Raw genomic sequence first — 26,282 nt, 5'->3', positions numbered from 1 at the left:
CCTTCCTGCGTTCTCAGCTCCTTTGCTAATCTGCAGTGTGACGGCTGTGGCGCAGGGGAGATCAGAAACCCTAGCCATCTCTCCGAGTCCAGCAATAATAAACTTATTTCCCCTTTTTTGAATGACATGATGCATATGACTATGCAATTTTTTTTTTATATAAATAAAATTATAGATTTTTTCCTTTGGGAAAAAGAGATCCATTTGAAAGTGTAAGAGACATTAAAGAAGTTACAAGAAAAGTACAAAGCTTGACATAATCAACGTAAAATTGAAAAATGTTGAAGATGGGTGACACAATTTGGTTTCATTTTATTAAAGAAAGGTTACAAGATCCTATTAAGACTATCAAGTATTGGAGAAGGATGGTGATAATGCTTAAAAAATTGGTGTACACTCATATATGTGCATTTACTCAATAATGTAGCTTGAAAATCTAGAACTCTATGAGATTTCCATGTTAGATTAGGAAAATGAGGAGCAACCATACCTACCATAGAGGACTTAGCACTGGAATTTGAAGTAGAGTTGGCAAAAGATACATTTTGTAGAAGAAGTCTAGAACTACCAAACAAAGTGTTAGACACCTTAATCCTTTGAGATTATGGTAAAAATTAGGTGCAATGTAACAAATAGTTTGTTGGGAAAATTGACTACCCACACGTAGTTGAACCAATTCTCCATGTAATAAATATGTTTCACACTAAATATGTAATAAATAAAGAGCACACACACTCATTTTTAATGATCTATGGGAAGGAATTTGTGAAGGAGAAGCTGCATAAAAGGATGGCGGTGATGAATTTGGATCAAAAGTAAAGCCAAAGGAGGAAGCACCAGTCAAGCCTACGTCTTCCAGATAACTTGCCATCAAGAAGGGCAAGGACAAGAAAGCTTTTTCCCTCATTAATGCTAGAGTAGGTGAGGAGGGGTAAGCAGGCATATTTTCTTAGTTACTAGTTCATTTGGTGCTCTTAAAAAGTTAAAAGATCTATATGATTCTCATTCAGAATTAGAACTCATACAATTGCTTGTGAAGATTTTTAACCTTGAATTAAAAGATGATGACCCCATGGCATTAGCCTAAAAAAGCAAAGCAATAATGCATGACATAGATTCCACTAGAGTAAAAATAGATCTTCCTCTTACAACCTTCATAAAGGCCCTCTATCCTACCTACTCTCACTACTTTGAACCTTTGCAAGCAAGTGGCCAGATGAACAACATAAAATTGACACCCTAGTTGAGAAGGTTTAAAAAAGAGAAAAAGCCTTTGGGAAGAAGAAGCAACCATCACAACCCATTGAAGAAACTATATGCATTGCCCAAAATAGGAAAGAAAGATTCTGCCAAAGGAGACAGTAGCAAAAGAGGACGTGAGAGAAAGGACTATAGTTGAAGGAGAAGTAGATAAAATTAGACAGATAGAACCAATCTACATTGTGTCCTTTATGGAAGAAAAGGACATGAAGCCAAAGCATGCATAATTCCATGGGAGAAGATCAAAGAACAAGAAGAAAAAGACAAAGCTCCAGAAAAAGCAAAAGGTAATGCACCTAGATCTGATCATTATGTTGTTTCTCACTGTAATATTCGTTTGCATGAGTATGTGTTTAACATTGCATATGCTTCTTGGAGAGCACATCACTGCTTGACACAGGTGCCACATGCTACATGGCATTTTAGAGAGAATTATTTGAGCAGTTTGATGAAAACATAGATGGCATGGTATACTTTGTTGACATGTCTAGTCTCAAGCCTTCAGGTATTGGAACAATAAGACTTAAGTTGATTAGACTTTCAATTTTGTCCTACATGATGTTCTTTATGTTCCCCAATTATAGAGAAACCTGCTATCCCTTGTGCATGTATGCCAAAAAGTTCATTCCATCCACATTTTTTATGGAAAGGTTGAGATAAATAGGACTTCTGACAACAAAATTGTGATGACCAGAGAGGAAGAAGACAAGTTTTTGAAGCTAAAGGGGACATTCACATCTTCTACACAACATTCAACTCATCTCACTTAGCATAACAAAGGTACAATGTCTTCAAGTCTTCTATGGCATGCTATATTTGGACATATTAATTATGATAATCTCTGTTTGATGAAAAAGAATGGTGTTTTTGGTCTTCCAACTATTCCTAGAAACTTAAAGAAATGTTTTGTTTGCATTCTTGAAAAACATAACAAACAACCATTCCATGACTCCAATTCTAGAGCATGTAGAAAACTTGGTTTGATTCATTTAGATTTGTGTGGTCCTATGCTTATACCTTCTACAAATGGAAATAAATATATCATGACATTTATTGATGACTACACCAGAATTTGTTGGGTATCTTTGTTAAAAGACAAGTCTAAAGCATTTGAAGCATTTAAAAACATTCATGTATGGATTGAAAATGAGGCACAAACTAAGATTGGTGTCCTTTGTACTGATAATGGCAAAGAATATACTAGTAATGATTTTGAATCCTATCTTCAATAACATGGGATCCAACATCAAACAACAATTCCATACAATCCTCAACAAAATAGTGTAACTGAGAGGATGAATAGAACATTATTGAATATGGTTCATTCCATGATGTTCTTTAAGAATGTAAAACTGATGTTTTGGGTTGAAGATGTTTTATGTGCAATTTATGTAAAGAACAAATGTCCATCGCATGTTATTCAAAACAAGACACCTTACGAAATGTAGCATGGACACACCCCCTCCATCATGCATCTTAGGGTTTTTGGTTCCACTTGCTATGCCTTGATTCCAAAACAACAGAAAAATAAACTTAACACAACGAGTCGTAAATGCATTTTCTTGGGGTACTCAGATACCATAGAGGCCTATCATCTTTACAATGAGGCAAATAAAAAATTTCATACTTTCTAGAGATGTCATATTCCTTGGTTCCACCAAAAGCGATGACTCTGTTGAGAGACAACTTGGTCATTCTGAAAGGCTTTCTTCGATGAAGACATATCATGAATTTGAAAATGAGATTCCAAATTTTGAAGGGGGGAACCTAATTATAGGTCAATCTTTGTAATCTCCCTCTATAGAACCAAAACCAACTCCTCCTCATGAAGAAGTTTCAAACACCTCATCAAATTTGGATGATGTTATAAGCATAATTGAGAAGTTGAACATTGATGATGCTACACCTTGAGAGGAGCCATCTAGTCCTTCTCCAAAACAACCATGTGGTTGATCAAGGCACTTGAAAGTGTTCGTCCTGATGAGATTGGAAAGATTGGAACCAAGAGTTCTACAAGAGATGACAATGGAGGTGCAAATTTAGGTGATGTGGATAACATATATATTTTGAATAATTGTGAATTGAATTTGTCTACTGACTTTGAACCTACTTTCTTCAAGGAAACTACTTCTTATGATGAATTGAAAGAAGCCACGTAGAAAGAATATGATGCACTCATAAAAAATGGAACTTGGAAGTTGGTGGACCCTCCATACAGAACCAAACCAATTGGTTGCAAGTGGGTCTTCAAAAACAAGTATAAAGCAAATGGCTCACCTGAAAAGCAGAAATCAAGGCTCGTGCCAAAATGATTTTCTTAAAAAGAAGGTATTGATTATGAGGAAACCTTCGCTCCCACAACAAAATGAGTAACCATCCGAAACATATTCTCTTTGACATCACAAAAAGGATGGAAAATCCATCAGATGGACGCGAAGACAATTTTCTTGAGGGGACTTTAAAGAAAATGTTTTTATGTCTCAACTTGATTGTTTTGTTGTGAAGGGACAAGAACAAAAGGTATGCAAGCTCATCAAATCCTTGTATGGTCTAAAATAGGCACCACGAGCATGGTATGAAAAGCTAATTGAGCATCTTCTGAAGCTAAATTTCAAACATTACAATCTTGATGATGCAACTTTGTTTGTCAAAAAGGTTGACAAAACAATTGTGTATCTTATAGTATATGTAGATGACCTGTTAATAACTAGAAACAATGAAACTTATGTTGCATCTATGAAGAAAGATATGAAGAAAGGTAAAATGACAGACTTAGGACATCTTTATTATTATTTGGGCATTAAAATCAATCAAAATCCAAAATACATATTCATTTCCCAAAAAACGCATGTTGGAGGGCTACTTTACAGATTTGGCATGGCCGATTGCAACCCTCACTCCACTCTAATGGAAATAATTTTGAAGCTTACATCGAAAGAATGAAATGAATTTGAGGATGCAACCAAGTACATACAACTTGTAGGAAGTCTCATCTACCTCACCACGACCAAACAAGATATATCATATGTTGTGAGCATCCTTTCTAGATTTATGCAGAAACCATGTGAGGGACATTGGTCTACTGTGAAAGGAGTCATGAGATACTTAAGGGGAAGTCAATATTATGGAATTAAGTACACCAATGTGGATGACTTCAATCTTATTGCGCATTCTAATTCAAACTTCGATGGGGACAAGGAGAATGGAGTACCAACTTTAGGATATCTCATGAGTTTAGGCTCAACAACTATCGCTTGGAGGTCACACAAACAATCAGTTCCAACATATTGAACAACAAAAGAAAAGTATGTGGCAGCCGCCAAAGTGACAAAGAAAATTGTGTGGATGAAGAAAATACTTGAAGACTTACAGGGGAAACAAGTGAACTCAACTCCTTTACTGGTTGACAATATTTCTGCAATCAAGTTGGCCAAGAACCCCATATTTCATGATCGAAACAAGCACATCAACACCAAGTATCATTTGATTCAATACCATGTAAAGGCCAAAACTATTCATCTAAGGCATTATTCCACAACTGAGCAAATTGTAGACATCTTCACCAAAGCACTTGGAAGAGAAAATTTTGAAAAGTTCAGAATGATGCTTGGGCTCGCAAACACCCATTTAGATTAAAGGGAGGAATGTTAGACACCCTTATCCTTCCATATTATGGTAAATAGTAATTAGGTGTAAAAATTAGGTGCAATTGGATAGTTGGTTGGGAAAATTGACAACCCACATGTAGTTGAACGGATTCTCCATGTAATAAATATGTTTCATTTTTAATGAATGATCATTGGACCTTTTTGCACAATCCTCAGTTTGACACAAATGAATCATGAACTTTGGTAGGTAGGGTTGAAAGGGAAACTTTTGAGCAAGGCCAAATGATACTCCGAGGAGAAGGTAGATGAAAATTTTCTCACCTCATTTAGTAAAATATTTTAGGGACCAAAACCTTGTTAAATGTGGAAGCATATCTAAAATGGATCATTATATAATTTGTCATCTAAGGGGGTACTTTCCACATGGAAAAATGCTTGGTTTATAAGGTCCATTTTAACCGTAGGTCTTAATTGTTGACGCGGGGTATAAAAACTTCTAGAGCTAGTTTGATGCATCAAATGACATTTTTGGGGGCCCAAACTTTATGAACTTAGCTCATAGCTCTTAATGCTATGCTACATGCTATAAGCTTTCTAATGGTGTGGAAATCACCTCAACTAGAGTTTGTATGCAAAAGTTACCATGGTATTGAGTGAATGCCATGCTAGCCCCCATTATTCACATGTGGGGCTAGTCATTAACACAATTTCAAGAAGATTCTAGAGGGTCGAAACCTAACACTAATTGATGGTTGAGGTGTGCAAAAACCCTAACCCTAACCCTAGATGACTATCAAGCTATGCTAAATATTGGGTTGTTAGAAAAAAAAGGGGTTCCATTCTTTTGGTATTATTATTATTCCATAGTTGACTAGAGCATCTAAAAGTGGGATACTGAAGCATAATAAAGGAGCTACAGGATTTTATAGCACCCCTTTAAGCCATAATGTCCCTGGCAACTCCATGATGAGTGCCCCTTTCTTCGTATTTGCATTTCATAGGAAAAGAGAATAAAACATACACCTAACTTTTTATCCATGCTTTCTCTTACATTGAGTTTCCTAGGTCACATGTCCTATTCATTCATGTGGATGGTGTATTCATTTGTTTGTTTGTTTCATTTCAATTTCAATTATTTTCATAATTTTGAGTGCTTTGCTAGTAAAATTAAATTTGAGATTTAAAATAATAAACTATATAATAAAAGGTTTCATAACATTGCAAGGTTTGTTATGATGTGCTCTATGACAGAATATTCATAATAGTTTACAAATCAACCGATCCTTTCACTTTATTGAAATGAGATTCCCTTACAATTTCGTTTTCATTACCCAATTTAACTAAATATGTAAAAACCTTTTTCTGCCATTTTCTATATAAAATTTCATTTAGTTTGTGAATTCCTTGTATTCATTTGTTTGTTTGTTTCATTTCAATTTCAATTATTTTCATAATTTCGAGTGTTTTGCTAGTAAAATTAAATTTGAGATTTAAAATAATAAACTCAATAATAAAAGATTTCATAACATTGCAAGATTTGTTATGATGTGCTCTATGATAGAATATTCATAATAGTTTACAAATCAATAGATCCTTTCACTTTATTGAAATGAGATTTCCTTACAATTTCATTTTCAATAATAGAGTTTAGGCTTCTGTGATCCATATTAAGTTAGAGAAAGATTTCGGCGAAAATTCAGGGAAGCGCTAGAGATTGAAAAGAGACCTAGCAATCTCAAAAGAGATGATGGTTGGAAAGTCAGTAGGTGTTGGGTCCCAGCCCTCTCCTCCTAGTCGTGTTCTCCGTCCTCTTTGGTTTTTGTATGGTTCATTTATGTTATCGTCATTATTTTTATCGCCTCTCCTATTTTTTATTTAAGGGCCTCGGTGTAACTTATTTCCTTTCTTCTTATATTGCTTTTCTTTATTACTATTTAACACGCTATGTTTATTTTATTTAGCTGTATACATTACTCTATACACCTAATTTTTTCCCTTTTATTTTCTTATTTTATTATTATTATTATTATTATTATTATTAATTTTTATTAATTAATTTATTTTTATTATTTTTATTTATTCTATTTATTCATTTGTTTATTTATTTATACTATTGGTTTTATTTTTATTCATTCAGTTTTGTTTTATTCCCATTTAGTTATTCAATTTTATTTTTATTTCTTTTTATTTTTATTATTTTTCGTGTTTTATTATTATAGTTATTATTTTAATTCACTTATTATTATTATTATTAATTATTAATTTTTAATTAAATAATTTATTATTATTATTACTATTATTATTATTATTATTATTATTATTAATTATTATTAATTTATTTAGTTTTATTTTATTTTTATTATTTATTTCATTCATTTATTTATTTATTATTTTTGTTTTTAGTCATTCAGTTATGTTTTATTCCCAAATATTTATTATTTAATTATTTTATTTTATTTTTTATTATTTTTAGTACTTGATTATTATTTTATCTTTATTTAGTTATTATCCTTTTTTAACTATTATTATTATTATTAGTAAGTTTTAATTTTTATTAATTAATTAATTAATTAATTAATTTTATTATTTTTATTTTTATTTTTACTATTATTAATCTTTTTATTTTATTTATTTATTTCTATTTTTATTTATGTTTATTCACGTTTTAACTCTTATTTATTTCTAGTTATTTTATTATTATTTTAATTATTATTATATCTCATTTGTTTTTTATTTGTTTGTGTATTTATTGTATTTTTCTTATTTTATTTCGGGGTTTTTTATATCTATTTATTTAATTTGTTATTTTTATTATTATTTTTATTCAGTTAGTTATTTCATTCTCACTTAATTTATTCTTAGAAGCGGTCCGTTGCAACTAATTTTCTTTTAATAATAATTGACCTTTATTTTTTGATTATTTACTGATAAACTATTATTTTGATCCTGGTCCTTTGGTCTATATTAGCGGTTGGTCAAACTAACCGTTGGAGGCTCTGCTCGGTCTATATAACATGCTAAGCTAGATCTGTTTCTTCAACTTGTCCTGACGATGAACCACACTGGTTGGTTCGAAACGCGTCGACAAATGACATTCCATGTGATTTTCGCCGAAATCTTTCTCTAATTTCATTTTCATTACCCAATTTAACATAACATAATATGTAAAAGTCCTTTTCTATATAAAATTTCATTTAGTTTGTGAATTTCTTGAATACCACCAACAATCTATTCATTTGTTTCTCTGTTTCATTTCAATTTCAATTATTTTCATAATTTTGAGTGCTTTGCTAGTAAAATTAAATTTGAGATTTAAAATAATAAATTACATAATAAAAGATTTCATAACATTGCAAGGTTTGTTATGATATGCTCTATGATCGAATATTCATAATAGTTTACAAATCAACGGATCTTTTCAATTTATTTATATTTATATTTATTTACCATACCGATTTTTTAGTGTTCATAAACCTCTTTATATTTTAAATTTATATTGTGTTTATACATAATAATAATTAGATTGATTTCTAAATAGGGTCGACATTAGATTAAAAATGTTAAATGTTAAACATTACATGTTAAATGTTTACATTTACATTTACGTTTACGTTTACATGTTTATGTGAGATCTACCCCCATACTGGGCTGTAGAGCGCCTGTCGGCCCAATAATAATTAGATTGATTTCTAAATAGTGGACATTAGATTAAAAATGTTAAATGTTTACATTTACATTTCCGTTTCCGTTTCTGTTTGATTTCTAAATAGGGCGGACATTAGATTAAAAATGTTAAATGTTTACATTTACATTTCCGTTTCTGTTTCTGTTTCCGTTTACGTTTACATGTTTATGTGAGATCTACCTCCATACTGGGCTATAGAGCGTCTCTTGGCGCAATGAAGTTGACATCGACATAAATTAGTTAACATAGATTTTCAAATAGTTTATTTAAATCCCTTGTTAAAATATTATAACTCAACAAATATTATAACGTTTAAACATCTTAGTAACATATATATATATATATATATATATATATTTTTTTTTTTTTTTTTTTTTCTAAGTAAAACTATTCTATTGATATGAAACAAAATATAAGTACATCGAGGCTCTGGCCTCAGCAGTGCTGAACATTGTTTGTCAAAAAATATAACAGTCTAAGTGCGACTGCCCCATCAATGGGGAAACCAGTCCATGAAAGCAGAAAAAAAACCCACACAGGGGTTACCAGTTTTAACCAAAAATACCAAACATTGCAAAAAACTGCCTAGAGGAAAGTTTTAACAAAACATGTCATAACAAAAAGCATCCAATCAGCATAAGAAAACGCCAGCTGGCAGAAGGGCGACACTTGGCTGCCAAGTGTCAATCCTGGAGGTCGTCTGGGGCAGGCTCTTCCTCGATAAGGCACGCGTACTTGTACCACTCCTCCTCCTCTGTTGACGTGCCACGCTGAATTCCACGAGCTAGTTGAGTGCCAGCAGTGCTGCCTTCTGCTGCATGCGGGCCGGACGTGTCTCCTGCTCTGCTACCAAGAGCCTGCGTGTCTTCAGCTCTGCCTTCAGTAGCCTATTGACTGCCAACCAGCCCCTTTCCATGCGGGGTGGCAAAGTCCTCGACCAACTGCTACTTGGGTGGGTTGCGGGCACTCCTGTTCCTTTGAGCGGCCCTCTGCTGCTCACCATTGTTCTCTAGCGGAGCTTCCTGCAGGTTGTTTTCCTCAGAGAAGGTGATGGTGACTATGGTGGTGATAACAGGCCTATGAAGAGTGCTGTGGAATCGAAATTGAGTCGTGTGAGGAGCTAGGTGAGGGGGAAGGGGAAAATTGGCCGTATGAACAACTGTGTCCCTCCTGCAGGCACCATGGAGCTGAGCTCGTCCTCTGCCATTGTGGGTATCAGGATACCGGCCAGAGAAGGTGCTATGAGGATTTGAAATGTTAGGAGAAGAGGAGGGGGAGGTAGTTTCAGGGCTGGGCGTAGCAGGAGGATGGATGCCTCCGCCACGACTGCCCCCTCTTCTGCTACGCATGCGGTGACGGATGCGAGCCATGGCGGAATTCGTCGCAGAGCTATTAGAGGGGAAATTGGAGGAATGGCTATGCAGAGAGCGAGCGGAGGAATTCGAAGCTGGAATCAGATTGCAATGCCTGGTGTGGGAGAAATGATACCCATTTCCAACGTCCACGCAGCAGAGCAGCCAACAACGGCTTCCAGTGACGGTGCGAGAGCAAGGCTCCGCTGCCTGAGGAGGGCAAATGCTGTGGAGCAGAGGAGGAAGAATTGCGTTATGGTCTGTGGAGGCCATTGCTATGAGCTTAATGGAGAAATCTCGACTGGAGCACCCAATTAATGGCACCTGCAAGGCACCATGAATTCCTTTCATTCTGGCTTGGGAGGGGACACGGGCAGCCATGTGGCTAGTCCTCCCGTTGCCCGTCCGTCTAATCGCCATTAATGTCATGGTTATCACCCGCATCCGGGTATTTTTTAACTTTTAAAAACAACACATTTTTTTTTTTTATATTATAGCCAACATTATTTTTCTATTTAGAGCATAATTTATTTATTTTTATTTTAAAGAGATGGACAAACTTACACATCTCATGTGGAGATCCATCTTAAGTACGCATCTAACATGAGCCCATAGGGATCAAATTTCTTCAAATGCAAACTTCTTTAGAGTGCAAAATACAATGTGTAATTTTTCACTGTTTAAATTGTATTTTTGAATGCTATATAGAGTATGTATATGACCAAATAAACATTTTAACCATAATTTTTTTCATGATAAATACATATTTTTTTTAAATGATATACACTATATACATAGTGACATTAAAATATTTTACATAACGCATTTTTATCACAGAAAAATAAAATGGCTTTTTTTATTATTAATATATTTTCATGTATATGTCAATATCAATTAGTATTAAAATATTTTATTATATACAACATTGAAATATTTTATTTTAACAAATTATTTTCTATAGATAGATATTTATGAAGTTGACATCGACATAATTTGTTAACATAGACATTCAAATAGTTTATTTAAATTTGTGGTTGAAATATTTAGTTAACATAGATATTCAAATAATTTATTTAAATCTTTTGTTGAAATATTTTTGAAAAGTATAAAATTTAAACATCTTAAGCACATTTTTTTTACTTCTAAATACTTAACAACAACTTTTTTTAGTTTATATTATTTTTCTATTTAAAACATACTTTTATTTTATTTAAAAAAAACATGTGTCACCTCCATGATAAACAAACAAACTTATACATCCCATCATATTAGACTATAGAATCTAATTAAATAAAAAAATAATTCACAAATACTCACATGCGCAAATAATAATATACTTCAAATTGAATGCAACTTGTAATATTACTTTAAGTTTGATAAAGTATTCTCTCAGCCATATAAAATCATTTTTAAAGTTCAAGAAATTTAATGGAAATTAAGTTGAGTTGAAATCTCATCATGCTTATACATTTCTTGTGGAATTATGCTACTTTATCGTTACACATCAATATATGTACAAACACTATACATAAGTCTATCTTTCTTTATTTTTTAATTTTTTTTTCATAACCATTTAAATGAATATTTAAAAACGACCACCTTATTCACATCTATACCTTCTCTCCCTTATTTGACCCAACCCCAACCTCCTCTCCCTTATTTGACCCAACCCCAACCCCAACCCCACTTGTTTGACAAGCTCCTGCTTCAATGATAACTCTCCGCATGACAAAAATAACACAACCTTCTTGCCTTCTTTGACTGTTTGCTAGTATTCCCGAATTTTTCTAGTATATCTTCGACCCGAAATTAACGCAACCTTCTTGCCTTCTTTGCTTTGTATGGTCACAAGTTCTTGCATATTCTTGTTCCACGTGAATCAGCCGTCAGGCACCTAACTAGCCATAGCCGATACCCGCGTTGCGTGCCAACTCATGCCATGGTAACCCCTATACTTTTTTCTTTCTTCCACAATTTGTATTTAACGATGAATTTGGAAACACGATACTGGTCATCGGGGTTAATATGGAGTTTAGACAATAATACAAGTGAGGCAGAGATCAATATATATATATTACAAGCGGGCGGTGCGTCTTCCCATTAATATTTACGAGTTTGTGAAGCGCTCCGCCCTTCTTTCATCACAACCACAGGTTCCATCAATGGCGACATTCTCAGAGGCTCCTCCTGGAGACGCAAAGGCCGGAGAGAAGATCTTCAAGACCAAATGTGCTCAGTGCCATACGGTCGATAAGGGCGCTGGACACAAACAAGGTATGCAAGCATATATACCAATCCCTACTGTCCATTTCTCGGATACTTCAGCTCATGTATATATGTACAATTTAATATATTGGAGATTAGGTCCGTTTCTATGCATAATAACAGTGTTATATGATGGCTAAGCTGAGGAGTGCCGAGGATTTTGATATTTGCTTTGTTTTATAAACCCCCCTGTAGATCGTTTATTAGTATTAGGGTTTGTACTTGATCCTACGGATCCGATTAGGTCAAGGGTGCGGGTGAAATTGCCCTCGGTATTATGTTGTGGTTACGGCCACAGATGCGGAGCTTCAATCTTTGCTCCTTGTGATCTGTCCATTGATTGATATATTTGCGTTAACTGTCTGTCGATCGGCCATCAACGTTAGGGTTTGTTCTAGACGGTGCGGATCACTTTAGGGTTTATCTAAACTGTAAGGGGCAATTCGCCCTTTGTATTCGTTTTCGTTTCTTACAAGTTTGGATATGCGGGTATGTTCGTTTGTTGACTTCAATGGGGTTTGTCGTAGGGCCAAATCTCCATGGGCTATTTGGGAGGCAATCTGGCACCACTGCGGGTTATTCATACTCTGCTGCCAATAAGAACAAGGCTGTGGATTGGGGAGAGGACACTTTGTACGATTACCTTCTCAATCCTAAAAAGGTATGCATGATATAATTTTGTTTTGCTGTCAATAAGCCAATATATGTATCTTAACTATCTGTTCAGATCGTGTTATAGCAGAATATATAATGTCGGTTTTTACGATTCGTGTCTATTATTGAATATTCGGACAGTGAAATAATCTCTCAAGAGTACTTAACATGCTTTGTATGTATGTTAACAGTCATCTTGTAGTTATTGCGTGTGTTGTTTGTCTTGCATGTTTGTATATCATTCCATTGCATATGGATCGTGTTGTAGTCGAACGGTCATTCTTGCCACAATGATGATATGAAATCTTTGTTGCCTGCTTTATATTCATTCTCGTCCAGTGAAGGAGTTGTTACAGAATAAACACGAAGGAAGAAAATACTAACTTTGTTTTAGTCCTGTTTAAATCCTTTTTTTTTTAATCAAGCACACCAAGACGTTATAGTTTCAAAGTAAGCTACAAATTAGTCCTAATGTATTCTTAGAGCATAAAGCTTAGGTATCAATGCAACATCGCTTTTGCACATAACTCACGCTTCCATAGAAGTAATCGATCAACTGTTGAATCTGCAAAATTCTGTAGCAGTCCTCCTCGATAACTTTCAATATCTTTGAAATGATCTTCAAGAAAATTGTATAGGTAACTGTTCTGTTTTCATGTTTAGTGTGGTTAGTCCATCCTTTTCTGGCATTTGTTCTCCAGTACACGGCTACTCTGGTGTAATGGTTGCATCAAGCTTGGGGGGCTGGTTATGATTTCCAGTGGTAACTAGTTCACTATGCTCAAAAGCCCAATGAGTTAGATCACCTGGATACAAGTCATGATCAATGTTTTCCCTAGGCTTATATATTCTGGAAGATCAACTTGTTTATCAATAGGCAACTTGTAAAAAAGCAAACAGGGTAAATTGAGTTACATGGTTGATTGAGGCTCGAATTTACTATTTTCATGTAGGACTGTTAGCTTGTCATTGCTTTTTGCTCCTATATCTAAATTGCTGATGGCGGGAAAAGAAGCTGCAGTTTCTGAATAGATTAAGTAAGCAAAACAAAGAAGATATATTCATCAAATTTATTCCAATGGAACATACAACTTGAATATTGTTTCTTAAATGAAACGGTTATTTTGTATTGAGTCAAAAACAGCAACCATATCTGGTTTGCAGGTGGTACAAAATTATAAAAATTCCACGTTCCATTTTAATTGTTAACAGTTAAGTGGGTCTGCTTAAACACAATGGTATCCATGACTCTTTTTCCCAAAATTCTACTGCTATACTGCCTTATAAATCACCCTCGAAGTCAAATTATTGACAAGACATGCAAAAAAGATTGAAAATGAATATTACAGCCTATTCCGGGTTCTAGCAAGTCATTCCATGTTAAGGGGAGAGCCTGGAGATGCTGAGTTGCCTTCACGGAAGTATGGAGTGGGATGAGCCGGGGGATCATGAGTTTGACAGCCTACAGGGAAGTTTACAAACGAAGAGAGGTGCATAAAAAGACTGCCAATAGCTGCCCATGCGTCTATTTCCCAATTTCACAGGTGCTGAATGTAAGCCTGGATTTCTTGCTGTTCAACTGGGGGGACTTTGTGGTCTTGAAATTGCCAGAGTCTAGTGAGAGTGGCTCTGTTTTCATGGGCTAAGATAGCTGAATTTGAAGCAGTGGAATATGTTGCCTCTGTTTGTGTGTTCACGGTGCTGAAGGTCCTTGTGGAGGGCCTCTAGTGCTTCTTGGGCACAACAATGGCAGTAGGAATGTGCCATTTAGAAATGAGAAGAGGAAGGAAGGAAATCCAAGCAGGAGTCTGAGGGCTGCCTTTAATGTTTCTTAGGCACAACAATAGCAGGATGAGTGTTGTGTTGAAACTGGAAGATGAAGGAATGAAATCCAAGTGGGAGTCTCCTAATTTCACTGGCCTAAAACGTCCAGTTGAAACAATAGAACTGAGAGCCTGTAACAGAAAGTGCATAGCTTGGGAGATGTAAATAGTAAGAGTCCTTGACCCTGATGGAACTGGACTGTCGTCATTATCTTTTTATGTCTATTGAGTAGTCTGCTTCCCTATGTGGTGGAGAGTGGTCCTTGTGGAGGACCTTCAGTGCTTCTTGGACACAACAATGGCGGCTGGGGTGTATGCCATGCCAAACCCAGAAGAGGAAGGAATGAAATCTGAGAAGGCCTTTAGTGTTTTTTAGACATAGAGATGGTAGCATGAGTGTGCCATGTTGAAACTGAAGAGGAAAGAATGAAATCTGAGCAGGAGTCTCCTAATTCCACTGGCCTAAAACTCTCAATTATAACTAGAACTAAGAGCCCATTACCTGGAAGTGTAGAGCTTGGGAAATGTAATAGGAAGGGTCGATCCAGAGAGAACTTGCCTGTAGCTTTTATTTTCCTATGTACATTGTATAGTCTGCTGCCCTATCTGGAGAGAGTGTTGATAAGCACAATGATGAAAATGCTGGGGGTCGAAGTTTCCGAAGTACCACCAGTTCAGGTTAAGAGGTTAGGGAGCGTTTATGTCCTTTACTGTTTCTGGAGGGAGGATTTCTCTTCTCAGAAGGGGAGCTGAATCCAACCAGGCAGAAGCTCTGTCACCTGGCCAGTGAATGCTCTAGGGCAGTGTAAGTGGGAGCAGATATCTCATGATGCTGCGGTGGTGAGGAGGGCACCCTTAAATGCCCCTTCATTTTATCCATTTTGATGTGGAAGGGGTGTGAGGATAGATTTGCCACCCAAATAACAAGGGGATATTCTCCCCCAAGGAAACCAGTTACCTAATCGGGAAACATTAAGGGACATGATCAGTGCATCGTACGGAGGTCCTCTTCTTGCCCATTACTTTCAGAATGCCTTTCTACAATGTAACCCCTTTATTTGCCATCTACCTCCTTCTCGTTTGTTGGCTTGAAGAACTTGGAAGGAGGCAAACTTAAATTTCTTTGTTTTGAGTTTTAATTCTGTGGATGATTCTGGCTAGAGAAAGGGAGGATATTCATTCCTTTGAAAGTGTTGATGGTTAGGGATGAATCCCCCACTTCAAAAGCTTACAAAAACAATTTATATACCATTATTTAGAGTTTTGCAATACTGATCATACACACACACACACACATACTGATCACCCCTGCACCCTGATAGATCTGGGTCCCAGAAATGACATCCCTGTAGCTGTATTGGCAATCACACCCACTTTGGCACTGTAAACATCAAACAAGAAACTAGATCTGAATGATGAAAATAGAGATGCGCGCACACACACACACATATCTGATGCACCCCTGCATCCTGACAGACCTGGGTCCCAGAAATGGCATCCCTGTAGCTGTATTGCCACACACAACCACTCTGGCACCGTAAACATCAAACAAGGAACAAGATCTGCATGATGAAAATGTGTTTTGAATGGCATCTAAATTCAGGCATTGCTATATAATGAGATTCCTTGTATATTTTTGCAAATGCATATGATTTATAGCTTGTTTGATTTTTGAATGGAAAGCATTTAGTACTTATTCAGTTTTTTTTCTCAAACGTCTTTCCACTGTATTTTATAGATTAGTTTTTGACGTAATCTATTTTGTCAACAATGTATAACTAAGGTGGTAGATAATTTGTAGGATATTTCCACTTTCCAGTAATAAGAATTCTAATGTACACTTTTAAGTTTGTCAATTTCTTTTAATGTTGAGGATGAGTTCACCTTCTCATTGTTGGGGTTCCTGCTTTGAGCAATCACTTTGTTTGTTCTAAATTAGTGCATTTAGCCGTAGTCTAACTAGCTGGAGGAATTGCCTGGAAAGTTATGGAATTCCGGTCATATTTAGAGAAAATCCGGCAAGGATTTTTGTAAATCCAAGTTATAGTTGTTAAACTTCAAAATTTTAGGTGTCCTAGACTTTTTTGATGGTGCTGAATCCTTTTCCACCATCAAAAACACGATTCAAACACTTTCTACAAGATTTTTTGAAATTTTTTTGCCTGGATTCCGGCCACTTTTGTCTATCTGGGCAATTCCTCCGCCTCGTTAGACGACTCTGTGCATTTATTTTTTTGATTCTTGTCCTTCTTTGCTCTGTTGTCGATGACCATTTTCTTGGCTGAAATAATGTTTGATTAACTAGGTATTGGTAAAATTATGTTGGGCAGGACCCCATTTCAAACATATATATGTTGACTCACTGATGTCTTTTGTTGTCTTTTTACAGTATATACCTGGAACTAAAATGGTATTCCCTGGTTTGAAGAAGCCACAAGAACGTGCTGATCTCATTGCATATCTTAAGAAAGCGACATCCTCGGACTAATCGGAATACCATGTTTAAATAAATTGCTTCAGTTTTTCAGTCTAAAGTATTGTTTCTAAGATTTTTCGTACGGGAGGGCAGGTTTTGCAATATGGACATCAGGCTGTCCTATTGTTGAGGTCTTAACATTTTTTAAATAAAAATGATTCTGTTGTCCCTAGAATGTGGGGGCTTAATTGTAGACAATTAATTGACACAGAACATCGAAGGGGAAATTACCAGGTATCACGTTTTGATATCCGGGAAGTTTATTTGTGCACATGCCAATGGCAGTTCAATTTCATTTCATAATAACATTTGTCACTTTCCTATGTTATGTTGTTTAAAAACTAGGTTATTTTCAACTGAACATTGAAGTTTTAGATTCATTTTGTATAAGCTTTGGTGAAGATAGAGTATACATTTGATTCTAGAATTCGTGTCTTTAGTACTCAACTTTTTTTGAGGAATTAGTATGCTTGATTTTCTGGTGACTTGTTACTTAATTGTTGGATAATACTGCCATGGTATATTTTGGTTACATGACATTTACTTGTTCAGTCTGAAGTGCACTGCAGGTATGCATGGCTAAGTAACATTTATAGCAGTATATGCACCATTGTAGAGATGGTAGGAGTAATTATAGAATTTATGCCACTTATGGCATGTGGATGTATTATGCAACATAGCAACATAGATGGCAAGGTAATAAAAGGTGGAGCTAATTCGGACTATTTCATATATTTTGTGTAGAAGATGAGAAAGATTCCTCGGTGCAAAATAGAAATGTATGTGCTAGACGTTGTATTGGCACTCATTTTTGTGTCGCAAGTAGGAAATGTGCATGACTTCTACCCTTTGATAAACTTAGGCGACTTGTATAATTTTCTGGATTTGATGGTTGACATGATTCACCACAGTTCAGGGTTGACTGGCTTTGCATAGAGTAATGGGCAATTTTGATTGCGCCGCGTATAGCTAATTGCTTATTTTGCATAGACTAAACTTGGGTGTCTTAGATGATTTTCTGGAATTGATGATTGACGTGATTCACAGATTGGGGTTGACTGGCCTTTGCATAGACAAATGGGCAGCTTTGATTGCACCGCTTACAGCTAATGACGCAAATGTGCAGCCATTTTTATGTGAGTAAGAAATCCCCATTACTTTTACCCTTTGATGGTTGACTTGGCCTTTGCATATAGTATATGCCTTTGATTGGCCCATATACAAGTGCGTGCGTAAAACTGGTTGTACCGTATGTGTATTTTGTCTATATCTAGACGAATATCAATATATTGTGCGGCAGAAAGCATATTATATAACATTTTCGTTCCGTATGGATTAGCGCAATGTATTTGAAGTAAAAGTCCGTCATAAACAGATATTTACCATGATAACTGTATTCAGGTTTGGTGGGCTAGTTTAGTTTGAGTGGTAAGTGCTTTAGAACTTTACGTCGGAACCTTTGGGCTTTTCTATACCGGTTATCTTTATTGAATGTCTCATTTGATGTTTTTGTTAGATCTTGGGGCTGCCCATCTTTATTGCATGCAAAATTAGAAGTTGTAATCAGTGTTTGATGGGAAAAGCTGCTATGAACATCTCGATGGCCTGATACCCAAGTAGCCCTATCCCGAACACCAGATAGCTTGATAGGCTGATATCCCAATAGATAACACTTCGATATGTGGATATCTTGCTAAACTTAGCTGATGGAGCAACGGTTGTTTAACATAAATATTTCTGTTAGTTGATCAAAGGTATCTGGTTGTGTCAGTATTGAAAGAACATATAATGGATTGTTTAATGAAAATGCCCAACATCCATTAAGCCGATTGACGGGAAAATAGGTGTTTTCCCATTGTTTGTTTTGAATTTCTAAACTGTCATGTCCTGCGTTAAAACACTGTGGATTGAATTACCTCTGCGGCATGCAAACGTAGACCTTAAACCTTAAATGTTCATTTAATGAATATGGATATGTTTTAACCCTATTTTCCCATCTCACTTTGCTCTGAAATTGCACAAGATCAGTTAACTTACCAATTGCCACTTCAGGAGGATATCGAAATTGTTCAACGGGTGTACTTTACTTTTGATTGGTAATTTTTTTTTAAAATAAAGAAAATAAGATTTGTATTTTTCAGATTATTATTTAATTTTAATATGGGCATGGTTTATTTTTCAGAAATACAAGTTCATAGTAGACAAGTTTGATGAAAAAAGGAAAATAATATAGGTCAGATTGGAATATGATAATGATAAAAGCTCCAATTTGACTTTTGGAGCAGACTTTTCCCATAATAGTGGAGTGAAGCACTGCATGGAATGCAGCGAAATATACAATTATTTGAAAGAGGAAAACTTTGAATATGAGTGAATAAGATGAAAACTTTGTGGATTTACAATAGTATCTCAATTGGCTATTGTGCCCGATTACGATATGTTACAGTCGATTATCTTTCATTTTGATGTTAAGACTTGTACAATAGTCAATTTTTTCCATTAATATGTTGGATCATTTAACCGTGAAGATGTTCAGAATACATATAAAGTTAGACCCCCCTCAGGAAGTATAAAAAAGTAGTTTATAGACAAATTTGTAGCCAAGGAAGTAGTAGAAGCGGAAGCCTCAATGGCTGAGCCGATGATTCCATCTCCTTCAAAACATGAGCGGACAAATTGAAACCAATTCAATATCTTAAAAGACCACATGTTTTTAGCCACAATGATATACATATTGCATGTAGTAATTTAAGTTAGAATGGGCCCCTCTCATTCATCACGGTATTCAACATGGAACTAGATTCCATAGGGTTCGTATTCTTTCTGTTTATATACATTATGAAATCAGAAAGTCAAAGGTGACACCACGAAGGCAATGCCTAAGGTTTTTCATGTTAGAATTTTTCATAGATGTAGTCTGTTATAAGGCCATTTTTTCTATTAATGAATTGGCATTGGTCTTCTACTCGTGACCTAACACATATCTATGAATTGGCATTGGTCTTCTACTCGTGACCTAACACATATCTATTGTTCAAACTTGTGGGTAGTGAACAGTAGAAATTTCTTTTATGAAATCTGTGATAGTTTTGCCCAAGGAGACCATTGATGGAATTAAAGAAATAAGGGATTGGTTTATAAATGAATTAAATATGTTCACATGTTCTTGGTAGGTTGGTCATCAAGGAAATTGATTGTCACTGTGAAAAGAATGAAAAGAGAATTTGGTTTACTTTTCCTGGTCCAATAGGAAATTATTTTTTATTAAATGCTCATCATGCATCAAAAGAAGTTGACAGCAAATCAACTTGAAGCAATTTTGTTAGGAGAAATTCAAAAGATGTGACCGAAAAGGAGTAGTTAAATAGAATTTAAAACTTATCTGCATGAACATTCTCCTTTTGATATAGTTTTCAAGAGACGTTGACAGCAAATCAACTTGAAGCAATTTGGTTAGGAGAAATTCAAAAGATGTGACTGAAAAGTAGTTAAAAAATGTATAGTTCTGCAATAGAATTTAAAACTTATCTTCGTTTTCTCCTTTTGAAAACTTATGATATAGTTTTCAAGAGGGAAAAAATTACGAAGACATTAATAAAATGTTTGAAGATATGAAAGTTTGAATTCTAATATGATTTAATTTGGTTATGGTTACCTCGTTATTATTCAATATTTTGAATAACATGAATCAGTTTTGACACTTACTATTTGTTTGTTTTCCAGTTCTCACACTTGCTATTTGTTTGCTTTCCAGTACTTGATGGTAGGTGGAGTGCTCACCCGAAATGTCGGACAGGGAAAACACTAGACACAGTTCATATACGAAAGTTTCAAACAAAATGAATCACCAATTTCAAGTATTTGTTATTTAACATACAATTTCAAAGAAAAAAATTAAATGAGGTTTATAAAACAATTAGTTTCAAACTTGCTATGAATTCAATCACAGGGAATTTAATTCTTATAATAAACAACATTTGCATACGTGTTCCTCATATTTCATTACCTAGAATTAATTCTCATAATAAACAACATTTGCATACGTGTTCCTCGTATATCATTCTCTGTGCATAGCCTCAATGAAGTTATCTTGCTATCATAGAAGCATCGCCCCATTGCTAGTGAGTGTTTGTAGTGTTGGCATGTTTATTTGTACTTTACAAACTTTATAGTGCTTTCAGCTTCCTATTAATGTCATTTAACATTTTTGCTCACTCTTTAATTTATATGTAAAATAATGTTACCAACTTAATGAGAACTATAACCTCAAAATGAGAACTCTAGCCCTAGAAAACTCTTATTTTTGTGCAAAAATGTGGAAAAACATCTTAAAAACAAAAAATGGTGATGCCACATTACCCTCTTTTTTTTAGAGTTAGAATTTCAATATTTTCAGCCATGACACTAAAAACCATAATCATGATCATGGGAAATGTTAAAATTCCAATAATTTTCAACTATAACGTTAAAAATCAAATAGCATAACTCTGAAAAACATTAAAATTCTAACATTTTTTAATCATGAAATAAAATCAAATTTACATAGAAGAGTGACTCTACCAAGAGGAATTTTTAAAAACTAAAGTTATAGTTTTGTTTGAAATCTTAGCTTAAGACAGCTTGACCCACTTTTCAATTAGAATTTGTAAAATCAACATTAATTTATAGAAAATCATATAAACATCTTTTAATTTTATTTTTTAAATTATTTCAATAAAAAACAGGAAAACAAAACAAATATTATATAGGGAAAAAATCGAGTTTTCCAAATCATTAAAGGAGTTTTAAAAATTAATTAAATAAAAAAACTAAATTACAATAAATTAAAAAAAAAAAAAAAAATATATATATATATATATATATATATAACCATCATTAAAAAAACAATATATTAAAATGATGTAAAAAATACATATATTAAAAAAAAAAAAATTTAAAATCAAAGAACAAAACAAATTACATATGAAAAAGCCAAACAAAATTGGAGAACAAACCACATGCTCACTTATTCGCGCTGGTTGCAAGTCGGTTGTTGGTAGAGGGGCGGCTCACTTATTCGTTCTTGTTGCAAGTCGGTTGGTAGAGGGGCGGCTCACTTATTCGTTCTTGTTGCAAGTCGGTTTTGGGCGGAGAGGCGATGCCAAGCATCACACTCTAGGTTAACATTTTCATTTCTTTGCCATTTGTTTTGTTTTTTTTTTATTGATTTATTTGATTTACTTTCCCTCTTCCACTCTATGCTAACATTTTCATTTCTTTGCCATTTGTTTTTGTTTTGTTTTTTTATTGATTTATTTGGTTTACTTTCCTATTCTAATACTCATTAAGCTGGAAACATTGTTGCAAGTATTGCATATACAATTGGGTGTATAGGAAGTGGGGTGATATGAGAATTATTTCGATATGCATAACAAATGATCTGTCCTTGAAATGTTTTGCCCATAAATTTTCCTCCATTTCTAATAATTACTAATGTCAATTTATTTATGTAAAGTAAGTGGAGCCCATAACAATGATATGTAATACTTTCCTTAAAACCACACTATTTATGGTATCATATTCAAAGCATAAAGAGTTACTCCATGACTATAAGTTACTATCTATAAAGTCAATAACTTTATAAAAATAATTTAGATAGAATAATCCTTTATGATTTATAATTTCAAATAAAGTTTCCATGGTGTGACTAGAGGTAGACTGATTGCAAGATTTTAAAAGTTTTATAAATAAAATATAAAACTTGGAAATAAATCAAAAATAAAGAAAAACTAAATGATAACAATTTAATAATAGAAAGATGCACTTATAAGAAAATTAAGAATAAGAAAAAGAAATGAAAAACCAAAACAAATTTCTACAATATACCTGACTATCAATTATAACTAGTAGTGTTTATGAAAATCGTTTATTTAAATTTGATCATTTATAGGGATGATTTGAATCTCTCCCTCCAATGTTTTCAAATAAAAGTTGCAGGGCCAATTTCTAATGTGAAATGGACAGTCACAAATTTTGAAATTTGGTATGTTTTCACAGGCTTTATCCATTTTAGAGACAAATCACCAATTTGAAAATTCTTTATCATTGAATGAATGCTTATTAAACCAATGTTTAATTAAAATTTTAGAGACAAATCACCAATTTGAAAATCTTTATCAAACCAATGTTTAATTAAAATGTTTATGTTCACCGAGTTTATTTCTAGCTTTTTGTCATTTCTCTTCCAATTTTGATAAAGTTTTAATCCTTTTTCATATGATAAGACAAACATCTTCTTAAGAAGATTAGGCCAAATGAAGAGAAGGTAAGAAAAACATGATGAGGAAGAATTGCTTCCCTTCCATAAATAATAAAGAATGGTGAATTTCATAAAGCCACTTTTGCTATTATGTTATTAACATATAATGAATGGAGAAGGGTTTTATGCCAATTCTTTTGATGTTCACGAACAATCTTTTTGAAGAGACAAATTAAAATTTTGTTGGTTGATTCTACCAAACCATTACCTTGAAGATAATGTTTGGTATAACATTTAATTGTGATTCTTTTATCTAGAGCATATTTAGTTAATTTTAAAGATAAATAAGTTGCATTATCCAAAAAAAAAGGTAGCTCAGGGTACCAAACCTGCTAATGATGTTTTGATCAACCTAATTTTCATTGACTTTTTCAAAAGAATGGTATCAATTCATTTGGTGAAATAATTTGTTGCAGTCAATTATATTTTATGGAGCAATAAAGAATTGGGAGTGATATCCCCAATTATATCTAAACCCCACTTTTCAAATGGACCTTTAACTGTGATTGGCTTAATGGAAAAGCATGCTTCTTTTCTCTTCCAATAGATGTATGATAGACTTTGCATTTCCTTGCATAAGCATGTGCATCCTTAATAAACATAGTCTAGTAATAACTAGCATGAAGGATTTTGTGTGCATTTGTATCCATACTAAAATGTCTTCTAGTTGATACATCATTGCCCTGAGAGGCGCTCTATAACCCAGTATGGGGTAGATGTCAAGTGTAAACATTTAATAAATTTAACATTTAACAAATTTAATCTAATGTCAATTTTGGCCCTAATTAAAAGTCGATATAATTATTATGTATAAACAAAATATAAATTCAACATTGGTTTTACGATAGTGGAATTTACATGTCGGTTCAATTAAATAATAATAATAATAATAATAGGTATATTGAGCCGAGTATGGTGGAGATGTTTAAATCTCGACTCAATAAATAATAAAAACTCAACACTAATAAAAAAAATAAAATTCAATTTGTATTTTGTAGGGAAACTTAACCCCAAAATAAAATTCAATTTGTGTTTTGTAGGGCACCTTAACCCCTCCAAGTGAAGTTCCAACTCAAGTTAGAAACTATGCTCTAGGAAACATTGCATAAATAATTATAAGTTACATTGGTTAATGCTAAATCAATAATGGTTGATAGACAAATCATCCTATAGTCTTGCTTTAGCAGTAACTAATAAATATAGGTAAATTGCTTGCTCAAGTAAATTGTTATTTACTTGAGTTTTCAAGTATTTTATTTTTGGATGGTTTTCTTGCAAAGCTTTGGAATAAAAAATCACTATAAAATATCTTGAAATCATGTTTGAATATTGCAACCATATCCATTAGTTATGACATAAAATATGTAAGGCAATTATCCACATGGCATTATATTGTGAAAACACTACAATACGATTTTCAATTTATGGTCCAATCAAATGTTTGATTTTTTTTAATAATGTTGAAAAATAATATTTATTTTTCAAAGTTTAATATTATAATTTGCATTGGTCAATGCTAAACTAATAGTGATCAATAGATAAATAGACAAATCGATTGCTAGGGTCCTCCGATGGCAGAGACTAATAATGATTTGATAACAATATTTAAATTTAATTAATAAGAACATAAAAACTTAATACTTACAATATAAAAATTTTCATAACAATGGATATCCACCCCCACTTTACCATGGATATTATTAACTTGGAAATGGTTTTGCTACAATACCATGGATTATCAATACCACATGCCAAAAAACGTAGCTCATTTCACAATAAAAAACTAAAATGTGAAATATTTTAGACATCAAATTCTCCATCATATGGATGGAGGGGGGAGAGTGCGCAGGGAGAGAGGGGAGGAGAGAGAAAGAGAGAGGGAAGGAGATAGTGATAGAGCTAGAGGATAGAGAGAGAGAGAGAGTGATGGGGATGAAAGAGACATAGGGAGGTATAAGAGAGAGGCAGAGAGAAGAGGGGAGGGAGAGGAGAGAGGGAATGGAAGAGAGAGAGAAATGGAGTTGGAGGGGGAGAGAGAGGGAGGGAAGAACAAAGACAGAGAGATATAGTTAGAGAGAGAGATGGAATGGAAAGAGATAGATGGAGAGAGGGGGAGAGAGGATGTGAGGGAAGACAGAGAGGAGGAGACGTGTGAGAGAGGGAGACATAAAGATGGAGGGGGGAGAGTAGGGGAGAGAGAGAGAAAGAGAGGGGGGAAGATAATGATAGAATTGGAGGGTAAAGAGAGAGAGAGAGAGAGAGAGAGAGAGATAGGGGGAGAGATAGAAGGAGGTGGGAAAGAAAGGGAGAGAGAGGAAGGAAAAGAGAGGACTTGAGAGAGAGAAGGAGAGAGGGAGGGAGATAGAGATGGAGTTGCAGGGGGAGAGAGAGGGAAGAACAAAGACATAGAGGTGAAGAGAGAGAGGGAGTGACAGGGGAGATATGGAGAGAGAGTGAGTGGGAGAGGAGAGGAAGGAAGAGAGAGAAGGATAGGAGAGAGGAAGGGAGAGAAGGGAAAGAGAGAAAGGGAGACACATAGATGGAGGGGGGAGAGAGAGAAGGAGATAGTAACAAAGTTGGAGGGAAAAGAGAGAGAGTGATGGGGAGGGGAGAGAGAGTGAGGTGGGAGAGAAAGGGAGAGAGAGGAAGGAAAAGAGAGAGGACTTGAGAGAGAGGAAGGAAAAGAGAGAGGACTTGAGAGAGAGGAGATAGAGGAAGCGAGAGATGGATTTGTAGGGGGGAGAGGGGGAGGGATGAAGAAATACATAAAGAGAAAGGTGGAGAGAGAGAGAGAGGGTGACAAGGGAGAGATGGAGAGAGAGTGACGGAGAGAGTAGAGCAGGAGGGAAGAGAGAGAAAGG

General features: G+C 34.5%; 1 protein-coding gene across 2 annotated transcripts; it reads left to right on the top strand.

Moving 5' to 3' along the window:
- The first annotated feature begins 11,938 nt into the window (after positions 1 to 11,938).
- Positions 11,939 to 21,586, top strand: LOC149228834 (cytochrome c). Of its 2 annotated transcripts, XM_089378385.1 has the most exons (4): positions 11,939 to 12,179; positions 12,698 to 12,831; positions 18,171 to 18,259; positions 20,878 to 21,586. In XM_089378385.1, the coding sequence occupies exons 1-3, from the start codon at positions 12,068 to 12,070 to the stop codon at positions 18,231 to 18,233; spliced, it is 309 nt and encodes a 102-aa protein (XP_089234511.1). In that variant the 5' UTR covers positions 11,939 to 12,067; the 3' UTR covers positions 18,234 to 18,259; positions 20,878 to 21,586. The 2 variants fall into 2 exon arrangements, with proteins under 2 accessions (XP_089234511.1, XP_089234510.1); XM_089378384.1 differs by lacking the exons at positions 18,171 to 18,259; positions 20,878 to 21,586 and adding an exon at positions 17,037 to 17,446 and having other exon boundaries at positions 11,962 to 12,179.
- The last annotated feature ends 4,696 nt before the right edge of the window (positions 21,587 to 26,282 follow it).

The sequence above is a fragment of the Pinus tabuliformis genome, chromosome J (genome assembly GCF_031772625.1).
Source record: "Pinus tabuliformis cultivar Carrire ecotype Pingquan chromosome J, CPIR1, whole genome shotgun sequence".
NCBI lineage: Eukaryota > Viridiplantae > Streptophyta > Pinopsida > Pinales > Pinaceae > Pinus > Pinus tabuliformis.
The sequence above is the reverse complement of the archived record's forward strand: the minus strand, read 5'-3'. Positions and strand labels throughout refer to the sequence as shown.